The sequence below is a fragment of the Lepidochelys kempii genome, chromosome 1, assembly GCF_965140265.1.
Source record: "Lepidochelys kempii isolate rLepKem1 chromosome 1, rLepKem1.hap2, whole genome shotgun sequence".
Lineage (NCBI taxonomy): Eukaryota > Metazoa > Chordata > Testudines > Cheloniidae > Lepidochelys > Lepidochelys kempii.
The window spans coordinates 336,922,996-336,944,574 of NC_133256.1; the positions used below are offsets into that span (position 1 = coordinate 336,922,996).

At 43.3% G+C, this 21,579-nt stretch overlaps 1 protein-coding gene across 2 annotated transcripts in view; it reads right to left on the minus strand.

Annotated features, from left to right (window-relative positions):
* The window catches only part of CAMK1D (calcium/calmodulin dependent protein kinase ID), a 390,557-nt gene that overhangs the window by 19,596 nt on the left and 349,382 nt on the right, over positions 1-21,579 (minus strand). For both annotated transcript variants that reach the window (XM_073328749.1, XM_073328750.1), the window contains exons 7-8: positions 9,562-9,674; positions 7,721-7,799 (exon numbers count right to left, since the gene is read on the minus strand). In XM_073328749.1, coding sequence (XP_073184850.1) covers positions 7,721-7,799; positions 9,562-9,674 — 192 coding nt within the window. The remainder of the gene's footprint in view (positions 1-7,720; positions 7,800-9,561; positions 9,675-21,579) is intronic.

Consider the following 21,579-nt stretch of genomic DNA (forward strand, 5'->3'; position numbering starts at 1 on the left):
TATTAAAATGTATCAAGCTGCAGCAAATCACAACCCTTCTTTTGTTACCCTAGTTTTCCATGTCATTTTCTGAAAAGTCACAATGGAATGATGAAACCGTATATTCACCTTTGCAACAAAAGGTAAACGATAACCCTGGCAAAAGAGAGTATAAATCACCTGTAGCTTAAGCTGGAGAAACTGTGTAAATGTGCAGATTATGCAGTTTAGGATGTAATCATCTCTACCAACAGGGCTTAGATATTGCACTTTTTCTTTTGCAATACTTCATTGTAATTATTAGCCTCCTTTTTCTGCCAACTCTGAGTTTAAACATACTGTCTTCCTGCCAAGGCCATTTGATTATAAACAGAAAAGCAGCACATACACACAGGCATCTGGGGAACAGATACAGTTCAGAAAAATGGATCGTTGGGAAGAGGCGTTTTAATTTCTTAGGCCCTGATCCTGCAAACACCTTAAGCACATGAGTAGCTGTAGACACCCAAGTAGTTTCACCAAATTCAATGGGACTATTCAGGTGCATAAAGTTACTCACACATTTAACATTTGCCGGGATCAAGCCCTTAGTCTTCCCAATTTGCTTGTTTCCTTGGGAATTTTTTATTGAAAAGATGTGATAGTTAAAGTCATAGGCACACTTTGAAGTGAGCTATATCTGTGTAGGTGCACGACTGGGACAACTAATGAATGCAGTCATTGTTGTAGTCGTGTTGGTCCCAAGATATCAGAGAGACAAGGTGGGTGAGGTAATATCTTTTATTGGACCAACTTCTGTTGGTGAGAGAGACAAGCTTTTGAGCTACACAGCTTGTCTTTGGGTCCCGAAGAAAAGCTCTGTGTAGCTCAAGCGCTTGTCTCTCTCACCAACGGAAGTGAGTCCAGTAAAAGATATTACTTCACCCACCTTGTCTCTGGAATAATTAAGCCTTTCTTACTGGGCAGGTAGTTTTCTCTTGCATAGTTAAAATGTTTTTTTTCCACAATCAAACTCCGATATGTTTTGTGAAACAGTTTCTTTTATTTGATTTTTTACCTCATTGCTTGGGACAGATCCCAAAGACCTGGCCCCACAGTAAAACGTGTAAAATGGAGGAGGAAGCAAGAAAATATCATTGCATGCATAAACTGATGGGCTCTCCCTCAGGAAGGTCAATGCCACAATGCTCCAGGCCCTTCACTCAGGGCACAAGTTGTTAGTTAAACAGAAAATTTAGGCATAAAACCAAAATGAAGGAGTTCCTCTACCAGCATGGGCTACATCTCCCAGAGGCTTTTCCTCCACCTCTCTTAGCCCTGCCAGGTCTTTGCTCTGACCCAGCAAGTACTACAAGAACCTACCCCTTCCCTGCAATTCTGCAGCTCAGCTGAGCTCTTGCTGGTCTTTATAAGGTGCTCTTCAGGCTATCACCTGACCCCTAACTCCATAGCCTCAGCGGGGACGCAGTTGATTATCACAGTTGGGGCGTGGCCCTTTGCCCTTAAAGGGCCAAGTCACCTTGTGACAATGTGGAGCTCTCTCATCTGTTCTACTATTTATTATTTGTAGAGCGCCAATTAGATGTTTTATATCCAGCTGCGAAGACTATGGGTCAAATCCTGTCCCCTCTGAAGTGAACAGCAACTCCCATTGACCGCAGTGAAGCCAGGATTTCACTTTCTGTCCTCCTGTCCCAAAGAGCTTAAAAATCCATTGCAATGGGACTCTTTTCCTCTTAGCCTCACATAAACTTTTATCTTCTACAGGCCCAGTCTTGCAAACATGCAAATAGTTTTTACTCTCATCAGAGCCCCATTAAGTTACAAGGGTGTGCTTGTGAGAGTCAGAGTTCTGCAGCAGAGTATGACTTGCAAGACCTTGTGACGGCTGCAGGAAAATATGGCACGTTCGGGTGAGCTCTTCATCCAAAATCTCTGGAACTGTGCACATCGTTCATTTACATCACAACCCCTGGCATGATGTAGCCTGTTTGGAAGGTGAGATTTGCAAATGAGTATTTATTTGTGCTTAAAACTAAGGGTATGCATGGAAAGGGGATGCCGGCAGACCCCTAGGTCTGTTTATAAAGCCACAGTAGTGTCTCTCTCTGTAACCTAAATACCTTGCCATATTTCAAAGTGTCGCAACACTGTGTGGCACAGTAGGAGACAAGACCTCAATAATGGACTCAACTTTCCATTCACTGAGCCGTATAGGCTCTGGAAAGGCAATAGCTGAATCCCCAGAGGCCTTGTCACTATGAAGAACCCCCCCTCACCCCGCACTGCCAGATGACTGGTGAAATCAAGAGGCCCAAGCTCCCCTCCTTCAGACTGATGGTAATGCAGCCTAGTGCAAATGGAGACAATGGTTAGAATGACAAAGGGACCAGTAAAAACCCTATCACTTCCTGGCATAAGCAAACAGGTATGAAAATTCTCTTTGATGAATGACTGAGCACAGAGCAATCCCATCACAAAGACATGGAGAAAGCATGGAACTGGGGGCAATATCCAGGTGAGTGTTTGGTTCATTCTAGACTGGCCTCGCTTCATTTTCTGAGATGGCACTTTATCACTATAGCATCCTAGAGCCTCACAAACATTCGTGATTTGGTCTCATTCCAGTGAGGTACGTAACTACTACCCATATTTTATAGACAGTTAAGTTCAAAAATAGATAGATCAAGTGACTTAGCAGCACAACCAAGGGCAGAAGCAGGTCTGGAGCCCACATGTCCTGATCCCTCAAGTCCTTTTCTTCACCATGAAAGCGTTCAGTCTCCCAGCTAGACTTTAAGGTTCACCTATCCGGGAATTAACAGTTGGGATGAGGTGGGAATGTAGTTAATTCTTTAAACTTCCCTACTGCAGGGATATACTAGATCAGTGGTTCTCAACCTTTCCAGACGACTATGCTCCTCTCAGGAGGATGATTTGTCTTGCGTATCCCCAAGTTTCATCTCACTTAACTACTTGCTTACAAAATCAGACTTAAAAACACAAAAGTGTCACAGCACGTTATTACTGAAAAAGTGGCTGACCACCTCACTTTCACCATATAATTATAAAATAAATCATTTGGAATATAAATATTGTACTTACATTTCAGTGTGTAGTATATAGAGGAGTATAAACAAGTCATTGTCTGTATGAAATTCTGGTTTGTACTGACTTCATGAGTGCTTTTTATGTAGCCTGTTGTAAAACTAGGCAAATATGTAGCTGAGTTGATGTACCCCATGGAAAACCTCTGTGTACCTCTGGTTGAGAATCATTGGACTAAGCCTGTCATTTACAATTCTAACCTCTGATTCTTGGTGTGACGTTATACTCCATATTCTTTATGGAAATATACCTATGATATGGATGTGGCATAACTCAGATAAACTTTATGCAAGATGGGTCATGTAAGGTATCATTGAAAAGGTTATGATCTATTGAATGCGTTTATCCAATTTGTATGCCTGTATCATTTTTGTATCTGAAGCTAGGAATATTGACCATGTATCTGTATTTCAAATGTGCTACTTTGGGTGACACCCACAACTAGCCCTTCAGGTAAAACAACGAAAAAGCCAGACAGGGCTGATGGTCCTTCAGCAAAGACAGTGGACTGTGAAAGAGCTTAGTCTTCCTGTGGATGCTCCAGACAGCCTGCGAGTAATGGCTGCTACGATCCTGCAGAGACATGGGTCTGAGTCACCTGATACTGACCCCACTTCTTGGAATGCCAGTGTTTTTCCATTGGAAGGTAAAGGGTTCCTGCCATACACAAAAGCTGCATAAGGCAGAGGAGTGACATCATCAGGGCCTCCTCTGCCTCCCCACCCAAAAAGACACTGGAAACACCTGGAAGCAAGAACTGAACCGGGGAGAAAAGAGTTGAGCCAGGCTGGAAAGTTGAGTAATAGCCTGTGAGTAATAATACCTGAAGTTTCAAGCTGCAGCTGGTTTTCAAGAATCTCTGTAATCTGCCTGAAACAACTTTTAGGGTGAGAAATTACAATTTGTAGCCAATTTCTTTAGTGAATCAAGATTAGTTTGCATGCTTTGTTTTATTTGCTTAGTAATCTGCTTTCTTCTGTTTGCTATCCCTTACAATCACTTAAAATCTGCCTTTTATAGTTAATAAATTTGCTTTGTTTATTAGGAAACCCAGTTTATGCAATTTCTAACTGGGGCAGGAGGGCAAGGAGGGCATATCTCTCTTCACATTGCGGAAGAGGGTGAATTTTTATGGGCTTGCACTGTGCAGATTCTTTTATATAGCACATGACAGTATACCTTTGGGTCTGCCCTGAATGTTGGGGCAAATTCCTTAAGCTGAGTCTTCCCAGAGCTGATCTCAGTTTCTGTGTCTTTCTGCCGCTGTGTGTGGCCCTGACTGTGTGTGTGCTAGAGGAGGCTTAAGAGCTTGGCTCAGCAAGACAGGTTAAAAGGGGGCCAATGCTGGCAGAACAGGTGGGCTCAGTGTTATCTCAGCACATCAGGTGGCACCTTGAAGGGGGGCAACTCGTCACACTTGGATTCAGCGATGCTTTACATAGCTGGGAAAGGCCTTATAAATAAACCACTGTCTTGTAAAGCCACACTTGCAGAAAAGTATCTCTGCAACAGAAATGACTGAAAAACTTTTTTTTAGTTGATTTTAAACAGAAGGTTGGATTCTGTGGAAAGCAGGAAAATTTATGGAGCATGATTTTCCACTGGCCTCTGGCAACAGGTTGCAAAAAACAACAACAAACATAAAACCCAAAAAACCAAACAACACTTTTTATCTTCCTGCTCCATTGGTAGGGCTCAGCAGCTGTGTGCTGGTCTTGCCACGTTTCTTTATTATAGTCCAGAAACCAACAGTGATGTCACCAGGCCAAGACTTGGATTTGAACATTTTGTGTAATTTGGATAATAACTTTTCAGAAAATTTGTCCTTCAGAAATATAAAAGGTCATCCAGTTCCCCACTGGGAGCTGTATTTCTGGTTCTTTACTTTTTATTTGGAAGATCCACTTCTATCACTTGGTTAATTTCTTGAGGCTCAGAATTGTATAATTTGAAAACACCTTTTTTCCTTCACAAAAATTACAAACAGTTTCCCAAATTTCCTTTTTGTTACCAAGACAATAGGTACTGTTATTGATGGGACAGAGGAGACTTGCAATGATTTATGTTTTGACTTCTCCACATTTCTGGTTCATATTGATGCCGGCCATTGATCTTGCTAATATTTTACATATGCAATGTATTTATGGTAGTGGGTAGGTGGAAGGATGAAGACAAATAATCTCAATTTCCTAGATTATTTGCGTGACATCCTCCGTGTCTCATGTCTTATTGTTTATTATGAGAAAAGAGATATATTGCTCTTTTTTCCAGTTGTTTTTGCCCCTTTGATTGCAAAGACTGAGTATCAATCTAGTTGTAATCACAGCTATTGTTAGAGCCTGCAGTCATTGTCTGATGTAGTACTCTAGTTATGATAAATCCATGCCATTATGCCAAGATTTCCAGGACTATCACTTGCTTTGTATACATTCACAATTCATTGACCTGAATCACAAGTCACTTGTTAACTAGAGGAGCAAACCATGACCCTAATTTTTAGACATTGCAATCAGCAAGGAAACCAGCATAGCAAGAAACATGTTTTTGCATTGCACTGATTTCTGAACATCAGGTTACATCCCATACCATTACACAATCTACTGCTAGGTAGAGGAGGATAATTTTCCTATAGGTGAATGAAAGCAGTATCAGTCATGTGTTTATAAATTTGGGGTATTGCAAGGCTCATTGTGCCCAGACAATCAGCAAGTGATCATAATCCGCTACAGCTCCAGTGTTCTGCTGTAAAAAACTTGGAGACAATCTACCTTTTCTTCTGTCCCAGAATTTAAAGTAACAATGAAATGCAGACGAACCAATGAACTTCAATGAAGGATACCAAACACCCTGAATCCTAATCTAGGAATCTGTTCCATGCTACCACTTTTAAGCCTTAGTGAAACGTAACATGTTTTTTAAATGGATAACGTACTGTGCACCCAAGCTACATAATTTGCAAACTATGCTACAAGCATATTACACGTCAAATCCAATTTTAGTGCCAGGTACCTAGACAGGTGTGCTACATGTTCAAGTCTGCAGTGGGAGCAGTTCTGAACAACCAAGTTCACTGCTCCTCAAGAGACCAGAGCATATTTTTTGGAATTTCCATGTTCCAGATACATGAAGCAAATGACTGTTATGTTAACATCTCTGCATGTTCATTTTATGCCAGTGCTGTAACTTGGCTGCATTCTGCATTCAAGTATACTGCTGCAGTGGGGTTGTCCAATGTAACTGAGCGCAGAACTTGGCCATTGTGCTCCAACTCCCCCACAGGACAAGTACTGCAGTAAATCAAGCTACTGAACTTATTATTGTTCAAGTTCAGCAACTTTATAAATGGCTACGGGTACATGCAGGATGAACTTGAGGTGCTGAGGAAACACATTGGTTAGTGTACCATCCACCCTTATGAAACCGCAGAATGCAGTGATATTTTCAGTAGCTGTGATGTTCCTGAGTGGAAAAGGATTTCTACTGTCATTGATTCCAGTATCCTTTCCTTTGCAATTATTGTTATTATTGTACAATTCCCAAAAGCAGCATCTCACAGCACCAACATCCCTGCCCTAAAGGATTGTATCGAAAACTGTGATCCCCTGAGTGCTTAGAATGATGGCCTAGTGCAGTGGTTTTCAAACTTTTTAGACTGCATACCCCTTTCCAAATAATGTAGACTACTGCGTACCCCCATCTGAGATAGGGTCATAATATATCTATGATTAGATTGCCAAGTCTTATTAAATAAAGTGCGTTGTCTGCCAGTACAGGATTTTTATTGTGTACACCCTGATGAGAGTTCGTACATCTCTTTTGAAAACCACTGTCCTAATGGAGAGGGGACCGGCCTGATACTCAGGAGATGTGGATTCAATTCTTGCTTCTGCTGCAGACTTTTTGCATGATATTGGGCAAGTCACTTGAATGTCTACACTGCCAAAAAAAGTGTGATCTTATGTTGGGTTCAAATTGCGGTGAAGACATAGTCCCTTGAGGGGGAGTCTTGGGTTAAACTTCAGCTGCTAGCCACATTGTGTCTGTACTGCTATTTTAACCCAAATTAGCTAACATGGTTAGTTAATGCCAGTTAAGCAGTGCAGACATATCATTGTCGACACTGTGCCTGTGAATTGTGGATGATATCTCCCGGTCTCCCTGACTCACCAAGGTGTTGTGAGGCAAAGAGTTTCAGTAGTTGTTAGGTGCTCAGACTCTATTTGGATGAGGGCCATATAAGTAAGCAGATGGCTAAGTTTAATTGCGTCCCATTGACTTCAATCTGCGTTTTAGCAAAATGGGCCAAATTCTGCATTGATTCATGCTGATGCAACCTTGCTGATGCAACCTCACTGCTGCAGTATAACTGAGAGCAGCAATTAACTAATTATTCAAGGATTTCAATGGGACTACTGGCAAGCTTAAAGTTTTTGAAGGTTCAGGGCCTAATTTCAGACACCCTGGAACAAGCAGGGAGAACTAGGGGCCAAAGACAGGGGTTGCAGCAATAAGTTACTCAGCAAAGGCTCGTATACAGCATAGTGCAGCAAACATTCGTCTTTGAACACACAAATTAAAGAAAAGTCTCATTTCTTGAGGTCATTGCAACAGAAGTACTGTGTTAGTTGCTTACCATGGGTGCCGGGCTGCTTGCTCACAGGTATATCTTTTGTTAGGGTCTTTCTCCATCAAGTTCCGAATAAAATCTTTAGCTGTAAAAAATAAAATAAAATAAGCAAAAGCAATTGGGCTGACATCTGGAGAAGCAAGGACACACCGTGGTATTTAAAGGTTCGTCTTAAGGACACTGATGTATGACACGATGACTGTCTTCCCCTTTCCCTCCCCCTCCCGCCCACTCATACAAGACCCTCATCAAAATGAAGTGTGCCATTCATAAGACTAGCCCAATAGGCAAGATTAATAATAATAAAGACACAGGAGTCAATTATCAAATTTGAGCACAGAGACTGAGCATTCCAACTCTTTCTTAGGGAGGTCAGACAGATATTTAAATTTCCACATTCCTATTTTAACCATTTAATCATTATTTAATAGGCCTCCCCAGAAGTAAACTAGCGGCTTCACAGAAGACACAGTCACTGGCCTCAAAGGATTTGTGTGCTACATTTTAAATGTGACACCGTGAGTGAGGGGATGGGGTGAAGAAGGACGAGCGTTACAGAGCCTGTGATTACTCATTTCAGTCAAGTCACATCTGGGTGGTTCTGTTAATGTTTTGGCTGCTGTTTTTTAAATATCAAATATAAGAAAAATAGGTGGTGAATGTGATCAGCTCACTCGGGCTTGAAGCAGTGTGTGTTCAGGAGACTTTTAAATGGAGAGAAGACCGTTGAAGGGAGGACATCAAAGGTGTATGAGGCAGCCTGAAAAATGTGACCTAAGTGCCTGTCTGAGAAGCCAAATTTGGAATGAAGTGGCTTGATTTAGGCTCCTCGTGTTAATCTGATCTATTTGGGGGAGATTCCCAAAAGTACCCTGGGGATTTCTCAGGAGAAGTCCCACTGACTTTCAGCTTTGTGCTCCTAAATTCCCTAAATCTTCCTCTGGATGGATTTCTACCATCACTATGGTATCTGGGCACCAGATGTACACAGTATGAAATTTTGTAGCACTAGAAAGTTGTTAGCTGCCCCAAGCACAATCCTGCCTGGGACTTCAGTACATAATTGGGTGGTAGCCCATCCTGCCACCTGTACTGTGGTGGATACACTGATATTTTTAACATGCTAATTTGATCAGAAATAGCACATGTACATCTGTCCGAGCTGGAAATTATACCTCCAACGCCAGTGTACACATACCTTAATAACATGCCTGGGTTAAACAGGAGGTCTGTGGCAGATTCATGAATGGAATCCAGAACTTCTGACTCCCAGCCTAGTGCTATAACTACTTGACCACATGCCCTCCCTTCCCAAGGGACTGATGGGATTTTTCTTTTCTTGTTGTTTTAGCCATTTTCATTCATTGATTTCCTGGGTTTGCTTCTTTCCTGTTTACACTGCACAGCTCCATCAATCAGGCCAGCAAACACATTCAGGACAAAAACGCTGAGTTATTTTGTTTTCTATTACTGGAGACAGATGAAAATGTGCATTTTATTCAGATATGCTGGAAAAAAGAAAGTATGTTGTTTTCTTGGGGCTGAATACGAATTCTCATGTCATGGTCTTCTCTACAAGTCAAGTTTTGGTGTTTTATGCCTGACACTGGGAGGAGACAGGAATTAATTTGAGGCTCTCATAGAAATAATTTCCCATGATGCTTAAAAAATATTTGGGTTAAAAGCCTGCCCTCAGTTGAACATATAGTTCCCTCTGACCTCAAGTTAACAGGAGTTGGGCATACTATGGAGATCTAAATTTCACCCTTGGAAAGTATGAATGGTAGACTTCAGTAATATGAAGGAATGTGCAAGAAATGGCTATTGCAATTAAATGAGCTCCTTACCAGACTCTGAGATGTCATCCCAATATGGAGAGTCAAATTCATATTCCGCCTTAAGAATCTGCTCAAAGAGCTTGGAGTCATTTTCATCATAAAACGGAGGATATCCACAGAGCCTAATAAACAAAACAGATCAGGGGATGTGAAACACTTTAATCGCTTTCTGGGGAGAAGGTAACAAATGAGGAGGAGGAATTCATATTTGAGAATCATGGCTGAAATACATGGCACATTCAAGCTTCCCAAAAGAGTCACGTGCTTCTCTAATAGATGCTCTCTTTTGTCAGGAACAAGTGCCTTGTTGCAGCTACAAACAGAGTCCTGATTGCTGAAGGCCCAATCCTGACCCCTGTGCGAAGCACAAATGAAGATGGACTTTATGCAGGAATTCTCCATTGAAACCCCGGCACAGCTGCTACTACAGAGTGGCAGAGTGGCAGAGCCATCTGTGCCCCGCTGGGGGCATTTGGCCAATGGACCCACAGGATCAGACACAATAGCCATGACCCCCTCATCCATCTCTGCCCCTATCGGGGAGTAGAGAAAGTTTTCATGGGATGCTGCTCCATGTTGTAGAGAGAGATCAGAACCCACTGCACAGCTTCTATCACAGCTGGGACCTTTCTCCATGGCCTTCCTTAGCCCTTCTGAAGTCTCTGGCCCCCCGAACAGTCCACACACAATTTAAATCGACTTCCTTCCAGTGGTGTAGGGCCCACGCGGCTCCAATTGGGTGACAGTGCAGAGGCTCACTAGGCTGGCAGGCATCCCCTACCCTCGGAACTCTGGAGTGCACAAAGGAAGCATGGCACCTGTAACAAGCTCTGCTGGCTGGAGCAAGGTAGGGGCAGCATCAGGACCAGCCCTGAGCGCTCTCTGGGTACATCTGCATTACAGCCAGGGGTGTGAATGGCAGCTCGTATAGACACACCTGCACTAGCTGTCCTCTAGTTAGCTCGCTAAAAACAGCAGTGAGGGTGTGGGGACGCAGGCTTCAGTGCTGGCTGCATAAGACTGCCTGGCCCTCCTGGGCATGTACTTATGTGTGCAGCCCACGCAGAAGCCTGTACCACAGCATCCTCACTGGTATTTTTAGCAAGCTAACTAGAGGACAGCTAGTGTGGATACATCTACAGGAGTTGCCATTCACGTATCCAGCTGCAGTGCAAGTGTACCGTTCCTTTTTTGCCAGAGGCACTAGCTATGAGGGGAAGGTTGCTTGCCCATCCATCCCATCTTACTCTTAATGTCCCATAGAAAATAAAACTCCCGAATCACTGCTAAGGAAAAGCTGTACTTATCAATCATTATTATTTGGATTTGGGTAATACCCACAATGCACTAGGCACTGTTTACCCACATAGTCCCTGCCCCAAAGAGCTTAAATTTTAAGGGGAAAAGCAACATATTGATAAAGGGCAAGGGAGGGTGAATACACCCAACATATAGATAATTTTCTATATATTTTTAAAATTAAATAAATACATTCTAGTTCTACCCAACTGTGTCTCAACCTACCCATTATTAGTTGGCTAATTTCTTGTAGGTGTCATATCATCTCTCTCACTATGTACCTACTGTATTTATCTGGCTCCAGCCCTCATAGTATCTAGATGCTAACAAGGTATATTTGACAAAGAACAACAAATAAATTTAATGCTTGATCTTTTGCATCCACCTAACAAAAAGCGATCCAAACCTGGAATCCTTGTTTTATCTTTACTTAGGCAAATCTCCTGGCCCTATGTATTTATAACTAGACATTCTGGAAGCTTAGCACTAAGATAACTAGAATGTTAGCATACATAAAACATTGTCTGTATAGTTAGACCAGATGAGCAGTGGCATTTTAATTAAAGTGTTCAAAAGATTTCCCCCAGCTGTCTTGTTTTACATACAGGTCTGAACATCACCTTTGTAAAATGACAAATGTACTCTAGAGATTGATCCAGCATTTAAGCAAATTGTGCTCACAGTAACACAGGACCTTTCTATCTGCTCTGTTCCAAGTACTATGTCTGCACTGAGTTGCACCAATCTTCATCCCTTATCTTTAGGCTAGGTTAGTTCTCATGCTGTCACTTGAGCAGTGTCAGGGCCATATGCTTCCATAATGTTCTGTCCTGTGTCAAATCTGGCACATTACACCTATGAGGAACAAGTGTTTATTGATGCTGTCCGGCCACTGTGTCTGAGGGGGTCTTTTCCATCCTGCATTCATTGGGTCAAAGTCGAAGATGATTATCACAGAGAAGTTGGTAGGCATGTTGGGAACACTGGGGCATGGCCACTAGGTAACTCGAGGGGATGGAAGACCACAAGTGTCAATGAAGCCCCCTCGCACTAGGCCCCTGTGTCCTTGCCCCCTCCCCTCCTGCCTGGAGGCACTCGCAGCAGCTCTGCGTGCTAGGCCCAAGTGTCCTTGGCCCCCCCGCCTGGAGGCACACACAGCAGTTATGCTGAGAATCTGCAACAGTATGTTGCAGAGTCAGACTGCCTGAAACTAAGCAAGGCCAAACAGGGGAGATATGGAAGAACAATGCTGAATAAAGCAGCTTTATGTATAGTTTAACAAATGATACAGAGAATCAGGGAACTAGCTGGAAACTGGATTGGCTGGCTATATGGATACTTGGAGCAGCTTGCTATTGGATAAGTATGCTGGAAAAAAGGATGTATAAAAGCCTGTGTAATTTCCTGCTCTGTTGTGCAGGATTTGAGATTTTATTCTCCCTGTACCTTTTTGCAGCTGCAAATAAACTTTTCTGCTTCTCCACCCCGTTGTGATTATTGGGTGTAGCACACCGGGTAACGAACCACTCCAGCTGTTGTTCAGCCTCTCGGCACTGGGTGCCGGCAACAGGCATTTGGAACAAAAGACAATACCACCTTAGAGAGCACTGGGTAACCGTTTGAAAGCACAGGACCTGTTTAGTTAGAAGACAGGTATCTTCATTTGGCTTGAATTTCTACAATTCGATGTTTTTAATCATTCAAAGATGCTTAATCTGAATGGTACTGAATTAATCTTTTTAATCTTGACAGTGGGAGCCATGTTTCAGTCCCATCGATCAGGATACTGACCACCAAAGCATTATATATCTGCAGCTTTGTCCCTCTCCTTATCAGGGTGTTCAGTTTGCATAAGACACTCTCGATGAAGCACCCCATTACTGACACTGCTTTTCCAATGATGGCTTCTAGTTCTTTCTCGGTGCAGCCCACGTTACCAACAACAGAGCCGAGGTAGGTGAAATCACCAACGATCTCGACTGGGAGGTTGCCCACTAATATGCTAGAACCTGCAGTGTATTCAGAATTGCTGACAGGAAGAATTTTGGTTTTGCCCCCAAATCATTTTCAGGCTGATTTTTGCAGCTGAGCTTTCCAGGGCTTTAAGCACAGCAGTCAGCTTGTGCATTGATTTGACAACTAGCACTATGTCACTGGCAAAATCGATGCTGGAGAGGTTCTTATCATCAAGATGCATGCCTAAAATGCATTTACTTAGTGTCTGTTCAAGCACATGGTTTATTGCAGAGTTCTGGGGTGGCAATGAAACTCTGTTGAACACCCAACCTAGTTTGGAAGAAAGCAGTTCTCTTCCCAGTTACAGGACTGCAGCTCGAGGAGTCATGTAAGAGAAGAAACTCTACACAGTGAGTCAGAGAGGACTATGAGTTTCAAGATCAACCAGAGTGACTCCCTGTCAGAGTGGTTGAGGTGGGAGAGGCGTTCATCTGAGCAGCTTCAGTTTTGGTATTGCACTTGTTGCTTCAACCGTACCGCCACATCTCATTGGTAGGCAGTCTAACCTCCTGTGCTCAATGCACTGTACAGGGCAACACCAATCCTGCCAGACTGGATGGAGCCCACTCTGGGGTTCTCATCTTTTCCCACAGGGCCCAGGCCTAAGGTTGGATGGGCTAGTAACTGCTATGAAAGTAACGAATGTGTTTGCCTCAGATCAATGTGATTTATGATATATTAAAAATTAATCTCACATGTAGGGGTCTTTTATGTATTGAACAGAAAAAGTGTTAACCCTGAATAAGGAAGGCTCAAAGGAGCTGCTCATTAGAGAAATGTCCAGGTTAAAGATGCCAATCACTGGCCTCACTGAAACCCACCTTAAAGATAGAGGGGAAGAAAGAATAGACAACTATCATCTTATGCAGTCAGGTGCTCAGGGCATGAGAAAGGAAGGAGTGGGTCTCCTCCTTAAACGTCATATCTGCAAATTGTTCTCTTCGTTTGAACCAATTTCCAGTCACCTACTCAAAGCCCAGCACCAGCATAAGCATGGAACATGGACAATTATTCTTTGCTATGCTCCAGCCAATGAAGCTTCTGATGACAACAAGCGAGATCTACAATCAACTCAGCAATCTTCTGTGAACTACCCTGAATGACGACACCGTCATTCTCCTGGGTGAATTTAAGGCTATTGTTGATAATTTGAGTAAAGCATGAAAAAACGTTATTGGGCTTGTTACCCTGGAAGGTGAACACTTTTTACAGTTGCGTGTTTCTCATGAGCTTGTCATTATGAACACCTGGTTTCACAGGAAGCAAATTCACCAATTTACTTGTCAGAGTAAAAATGGCCAAACAAAGAAGATGTTTGATTACATGATAATCTCTTATCATTGAAAACTGTCCATCTGCCACTGAAGAACATAAAGTAGTCTCTGCAAATTTGTCTTAGACTAAAAAGCACAGGCAAAGCAGTGATTGGGTTGGCAAAATTTGATTTATCTAACCTAAAAAACTATAGCATTCGAAATCACTGTGCAGTTGAAATCTTGAACAGGTCTGAGCCCTGCCAGAGTGTACTGATGCTGAACTTACCTGAAAGGACTTCAGATCCCACACAATCAATGCCACTATGACATCACTGGACCCCCAAACAAAGTGCCAAGAAGCCCTGGATCTCTGTTAATCTCTTAACCATCATTGAAAAACGTTGCCTGGCTCATTTGAGAAGTAATGTGTGGTCCCATATTGTAAGCTACAGGGTGCTTGTAATAAAGTAATACATGCTGACTGCAAACCTTTCATGGAAATCAAAGCCATCACACTTGAGGAAGCTTCTGTGATGCTCTTTGCAGGGAGCCCAGAACGGTAAGCCACCGTGTTAACATACCGCCTCAGCAAGAGAGAGCTTTGCTGGAGCTTAAACAGTGTGACAGCTCCTTGCCAACTGGTTTGTCTGCCTCACCAGCAAACTCCTTTAGACTCTGCCAGTCTAAATCTTACCTTGCAAGTATCATTCCGTGAACCCCAGGTCCCAAGAGATGTCTCTCTGCAGTGTCCAGTCTCTCTCACAGCAATTATTAAGTATGCTGCCTCCAAAGAGGCCATGCACATCCCAGCCTGTTAGTTTAGCGGAGGACCCACACTTCACTTTAATATAACAGCACTGAGATGGTTTATAGCAATACTAAAGAATGCAGATTTACGTGATGCTAAGCAAGAGAAAAAGAGACAGATCTCTTATAACACACTTATGTCAGTCTAGTGACTGAAACATACCTTTAGCAAGTTACAATCATGGCCTAAGCAGCTTTCTCACTTACATCAAGCTACCAGAATCCCCAGCCTTCGAGCCAGAAGGATCCACTGTTCACAGAATGTTGCTCCCTTTGTCCCCAAATGACGGATACCAACATGGCTTTTGCTTTTCCTTATATTTCCCCAAACTCATTGTTTTGCCCCCAGGGTCAGGATGACTCCCGCTATTCTTCTCTTCCTATGGACTTCCCGTCCTCTTGTTGACTCTTATGTAAATGGGGTGTCCACTGATTTGGTTCTACAATGCTTTATTTCATTGGTGACAGGGAGATAGTTGCCTTCCCTCCTGTCTGGAAGAAAACCTGTTTCTCCCTTTGTTTGGCCACAGACTTTAAAGTATAATATCAATGAGTATCCATAATTCCTCATATAGTGTTAATACATGCATTTCACAATTATATTAATCACCAGTGTGTCACTGGCTTTCAAAAAAGACCTTACTAGATACACTTTTATAGTACAATGATATTGTATACAATCAGTTGATTCAACTGCTTATTTTTTGTGGTTCAGACCCCCTGGGAGTGTCTGGAACCTGATTGTCACAGCTTCTGCCAGAAACGACATTGCCTCCTAATATAAACACTTATGCGACCTCACTGAGGAGAAATGTAATTCATTCAGAGTGGTCTACTCCAGTTCTGGCCAACTAATCAATACAGAAGCGGAGTGCATGGCATGCTGGAGTGAACTTGAAATGCACCTCCAATTTCTTTGCACCCTGACATTAAGGCTGCTGATGAATTGACCCATTACACACAAAATGATCCTGGCGAATTCACTATTGACAAACTCCACAGCGTTGTAAAGAAGTGTAAGGGAAATAAGGAGGCAGGAGTCTGTGGAATTCCTGCAGAACGGTTAAGAAGTGATAGATCAGCGGTTGTTAATGGTTCCACACACTGTTCAATATCATCTGGAGAACAGAGTCAGTCCATCCAACTGGCAAAAAGGCATTATTTTCCCGCTTTGGAAACAAAGGCAGCAAATGAGACTACTGCAACTATCACAGCATTATTCTTCTACCCTTCCCAGACAAAGAATTTGCTTCTGACTTGCTGGCCCAAGCTGCTGATATCTTAAGGAGAAAGAAAACACCACGACAAGTTAGCTTTACTCCTGCCCATTCCATGACGGAGCAAATCTTAACAGGGCAGCAGCTACAAAAAAACATCATGAGAATTCAAGCACCCTGATTACACTTCTCTTTAGGCCCTGATGTGAATTGTTTTTTCACACACCTGTCCGATACAGAACTCATATAATATTTTCATAACGTTTTCTTAACCCCCAGGATGATTAACCTAAATAAAGTATTTAATTCAAGAGAGCCAGCCATTGTAAACAAACAAAGGATTTATCTGAAACATTAGTCTGTAGCAACAACAGCAGTAAGTGAAAAAAATCTGTAAAATATAAAAAAGTAGCATTATGTATAACACAGAGCCAGCTTCCTGCCCTTGAGGTTATTTAAACCCACTTAACACACAGAGTAAAATTATCAATATTTTGTTAACTCTGAAGATTCAGTCTGCTTTATAGATATATTTTATATACTGGGCCAGATCCTGATCTCAGGTATAACAGAATAAATCTGGAGTAACTCCATGGGAATTTGTAGTGTTACTCTGGATTTACTGAGCTATAACTGAAGTTGAAATCTGGCCTTTTATCTTTCAAACCAGATGTACTCTGCTGCAGGCAAGTGTCCTCATCAAAGACTGATAAGATGTTTTCACACCAGCCAAGCTCTTACATTTAAATCAAGATTGGATGTGTTTCTAGAAGACATGCTCTAACTCAGCCATAAGTTATTGGGCTCGATGCAGGAATCAATGAGTGAAATTCCATGGCTTGTGTTATGCAGGAGGACAGACTAGATGATCACAACCGTCTATCTATGCATCTAAACAAGACCTGACATGCCATATGCCTGATCAATGAAAACATAAAATAAAAATAATTCAGACAACTGGGATAAAGCGCCATAGTTACTTAACTCTATGACTGCTTAAGAATATTAACATAACCTACATTATTATGGCAAATATCAACGCTCAGAGCCCGCAGTCACAGGGACTGATCATGCCTCCATGATATACACACGGAGAGGAAGCTATTCATCCTGAATAATACCATTATGGTTATCTTGCTTGTGCAGCTACCTTCAGGAGTAGAGCTCTTGATACAAAGGAACCTACCCAGTTTCGCTCTTCAGCAAAGGGTAGTAGTTAAAACTTTACACACAGAAAGGAAACTGACTAGAATTCTAGCCTCTCTCAGTGTGAGCACTCTACTCTGTAGCCTTTCCATGCCAGAGTGGGAGAGTGCTGCTCACTTTGCAGGCTACACACTATTGGTAAGCAGTGTAGCTGTAGCCGTGTTGGCCCCAGGATACAGGGGTGAAAGTAAAATGCAGATTTTGCTGGTACAGGGCCGCTTTGGCCCCCCCGAAAGGGGTGTGGCCTTGGGCAGAAGGGGTGGGGCTGGGGGGGTCAGCATCCCCCAGCCAGTCCGTCTGTGCTCCCTGGCCCGCGCTGCCCGTGGCTCCAGCGGTGATTTAAAGGGCCCAGGGCTCTGGCCGGCACAGCCGCAGTAGCGGCAGAGGCAGCCAGAGCCCCGGGCCCTTTTAAATCGTGGCCCCGGGGCAGCTACTTCTTTTGCCCCGCCCCCCCCCCCCCACCATCAGCGGCCGCTTTAAAGTCAGCGGTACGGGCTGGTCCTGGCGGCTACCTTTTACTGGTACGCCATACCGGCCCGTACCCCCTTACTTTCACCCCTGCCAGGATATTAGAGAGACAAGGTGGGTGAGGTAGTATCTTTTATTGGACCCACTTTTGTTGTCTCTCTCACCTACAGAAGTTGGTCCAATAAAAGATATTACCTCACCCACCTTGGCGCACTAAGGGTGACATTTTCAAAAGGGCTGAAGAGACTTGGGAACTGAGGAGCCTCAGGCCCACATCCTCAAAGGTGTTTTCCCAACGATATTGGAATATTGGGAATGAAGAGTGAAGACCTGTAAGGGCAGAGAATGACCGGGAGGGAAATAGAAACTTATGAATGGCTCATTTCCTACTTGTGGGTTATACCGAATTGTATTGCTGAGCTGCAGGGAGTAGAGCTACTTATTTAAATAAACTGTACATAATTGTACATAAAATTAGTTATATAAATTTCAACATTTTATTTTTTTCACTATTTTTATTTTATTTATTATTTATTTATTTAACTTTTGGTTTTAACCAATCTACAGGGTGGTCGAAATATATCACTCTTTCCTTGGGTGGGCTCTTATCCCGGGATCTAGATATAAGAGGCTTCATACCTCCTGGCCACTCTCCTGCATTTTCCAGTATCCTCCTTAAAAAACAAACAAAAAAAAAGTCCTGAGGAAATTACAAACCTTGGCTCTCGTGGTCTGCACGCTCCTTCCTGTTCCAGTGAACAGGCATGTGCATGTCCTGTCAGGCGGCTCTAGCGAGAGTAATAACTCATTTAAAGTGTACAGTATACTGATTACTTTGACCGAGGTACAAGAGCTAAGTTGGGTTTACAGAGGTTTATGGCTGAAAAATGTTCCGCCTTCAGGTAATTGCAGGGACAGATGGTGGCAGTTAAATACCTCCCTGTGTTAGGGAGCCGTACAGAAACATATGCCCAAGAAAGAGCTCAAGGAGAGATTCTCCCTTAGCAGGAGTAGTCCCTTCCACGGCTCCTCCAGGGGGGCATGCGCACCATCCTCTAGAGGAATGTGCTCCACTCTCTGCATCTGGTCAGCTCTGCTGGCAACTCCAGAACTAAAGGAGTCATTTCCCTGCTCCATTCAGATATTTACATGTTCCTCTCATCACAGTGCAAGAACAAGCTCTTGCTCCAGCTGATTAGCTATTATTAACTATCCCTGACATTTCCAAGGTCTCCTACCATGGGCAATGCAACAGAACCTGCTAATAGGTGAACTGGCATAGAGTGAAACTCTGTTAATGTTGAACATAGGGAAGTGCTTGTATGTGGCTGGTAGTGTTCAGCTGAAACACCCCACCCTGTTAGGAGTAAGTGGGTTTGCCAATTCACTGAGCCAGATGGTTCAGTACACCTCTACCTGGATATATCGGAGATAGCAGCAATTTTCTAGGGAAAGATGATATAGGGTGTGGGCAGGGCAGCCCTGAGAGAGGAACCCCAGGAGAAGCCAAGCATGGAGAGAAGGTATGAGCAGAATTTTATGTCATCTTATTGGGATGTTAGATGGGTGTGATCTGAGTTACTTCAGAGAATTCTTTCCTGGGTATCTGGGCTGGTGAATTTTGCCAACATGCTCAGGGTTCAGCTGATCGCCATATTTGGGGTCGGGAAGGAATTTTTCTCCAGGGCAGATTGGAAGAGGCCCTGGGGGGGTTTCGCCTTCCTCTGTAGCATGGGGCACGGGTCACTTGCTGGAGGATTCTCTGCACCTTGACGTCTTTAAACTATGATTTGAGGACTTCAATAGCTCAGACATAGGTGAGAGGTTTATTGCAGGAGTGGATGGGTGAGATTCTGTGGCCTGCATTGTGCAGGAGGTCAGACTAGATGATCATAATGGTCCCTTCTGACCGTAATATCTATGGATCTATGAATCTATAATCTGTTTAATAGAGCCAGAACCCAGGAAGGGAGATGAGTTTGGATTTTACACTGAGCATGGACTTGTTTTGCAAGGCAAAATGGGAAAGGACCCTGCTCGGAGTCCTGAAGTCATCCCACATGCAATTTATGATGGCAGTAAGTTGTAGTGGAATTCTACTTTCTGGGCCAAATTCCAAGGTTCTTACCTAGTTTTTACTTGATCCTTACTTAGCAAAAAATCCCTGTGACTTAGATTTGGCCCATTGTGAAGATCCTGTGTGAAAAAAATGACCTCCTTTTCAGAGGGTTTTGCTACATTTCTTTAGTTATGCGAATAGTCAAAATAAAATACACAATCTCTCTCCAGTGGGAAAATTCTAGTTCACCCTGGGGGAGTTTCAATCAGTTGTTAGCTGTCATCATTTTCTTGAAGTTTCACCAAAGAAATAAGCACTTTAAAGACTATTTAAGGGTCTTGCCACATCAGAAATAGCAACTGGCTGTTTCTTATGTTTTCTCTGTGCCTACCATTCCCACCCTTCCCCAAATTTACTCCCAACCTGTAACCAAATAATAAAATGGGATGCTAATATGAGAAAAACAGCCGGACTCGCAAAAGAGAACCACGTTTTCTGATGTTCTAGGGAAAGTGCTGTAGGGGCCTGCTTAATGTACCTATTTCCTTACCAAAGCAAAACAAAACAAAACAAGCTACACAAGTTCCCACTGCACAGTGGTTGTGATTCCACTTACAGGAGAGGCTCTACACATCACATGCATATGGTCAGCGTATAGCTTGCAATGCAGAACGTACCAGGGTAAATCATGCACACTCTTTATTGATATAATAGCACATGTTGAAATCTCTGTGTGAGGTGTGCACAAACCCCACACTAGAGAATAAGAGGTTAAGGAGCAGCAATGGGCTCAGGCGGCCCTGCCCAGCCACACCTGCAAAGTCTGTACAAGCTGGAGACAGGGCTTAAAAGGGGAAGTAGAATAGCTCAGAGGAGAGTAGGCAGTGGAAGGGAGCAGAACTCTGCTCTGAGTTCTGGGGAATTACTTCCCAAGAGCTCTTGTGGCCTGAGACTTGGGAAAACAGACCTGATCAGGCCTACAAAGGAGAGAGTTGGGAAGGTCAGAGACTTTATTTGGGATTCTGTAATTTACTCCATGAGCAGAAGGGCAATTTGGGTAGGAAGTGGTCCAGGGGGCAGCTGCGCAGCATCCTAACGTGCAGGACATAGCTACTCACCATTGGGCCCTGGATTGGAGCCCGGGGGAGAGGATGGACCCAGCCTCCCCTAGCCACTCCCAAAAGACAGGGCATCAACAGAAGCCTTCACCTCAGTAGAGTCCAGCTGGGGAAGACCCTGACTGTTCAAGGGCCCAGACCAGCAAAGTGCCCATAATAAGGTGAAAGCCCCGAAGCACTTGGAGAAGCTGAAGGACAGGACTATAACTGAAAAGGGGTAGCCACCTGCTGCACTCATACCTGTCCCCAGGCAGCAGTGGGGGTGAGTGTTCCCCTTTTACACTCTGTAATGGGTAGAGGTAAGGCCTGGGGCAGACAGGTCTGACTTTGAAGCAATGCCCTGTATGGGAAGTTGTCCAAGTGTTACTTATTGTTGGAATATACGTATTTTTCTCATTTTGAGCAGAGACACTCGTTCTGGCTGACACTACCACCTCTGAACCGTACAGCTCTCCAGGGCACAACAATATGGAGAACACTGAGCACATTAACAAGAATAATGAAGCTACTGAAGGGCTGATTTTGGCTTGTATTTTCCCAGGGTTTAACTCTGGCATCCTGGCCAATTCCAACATGGGTAA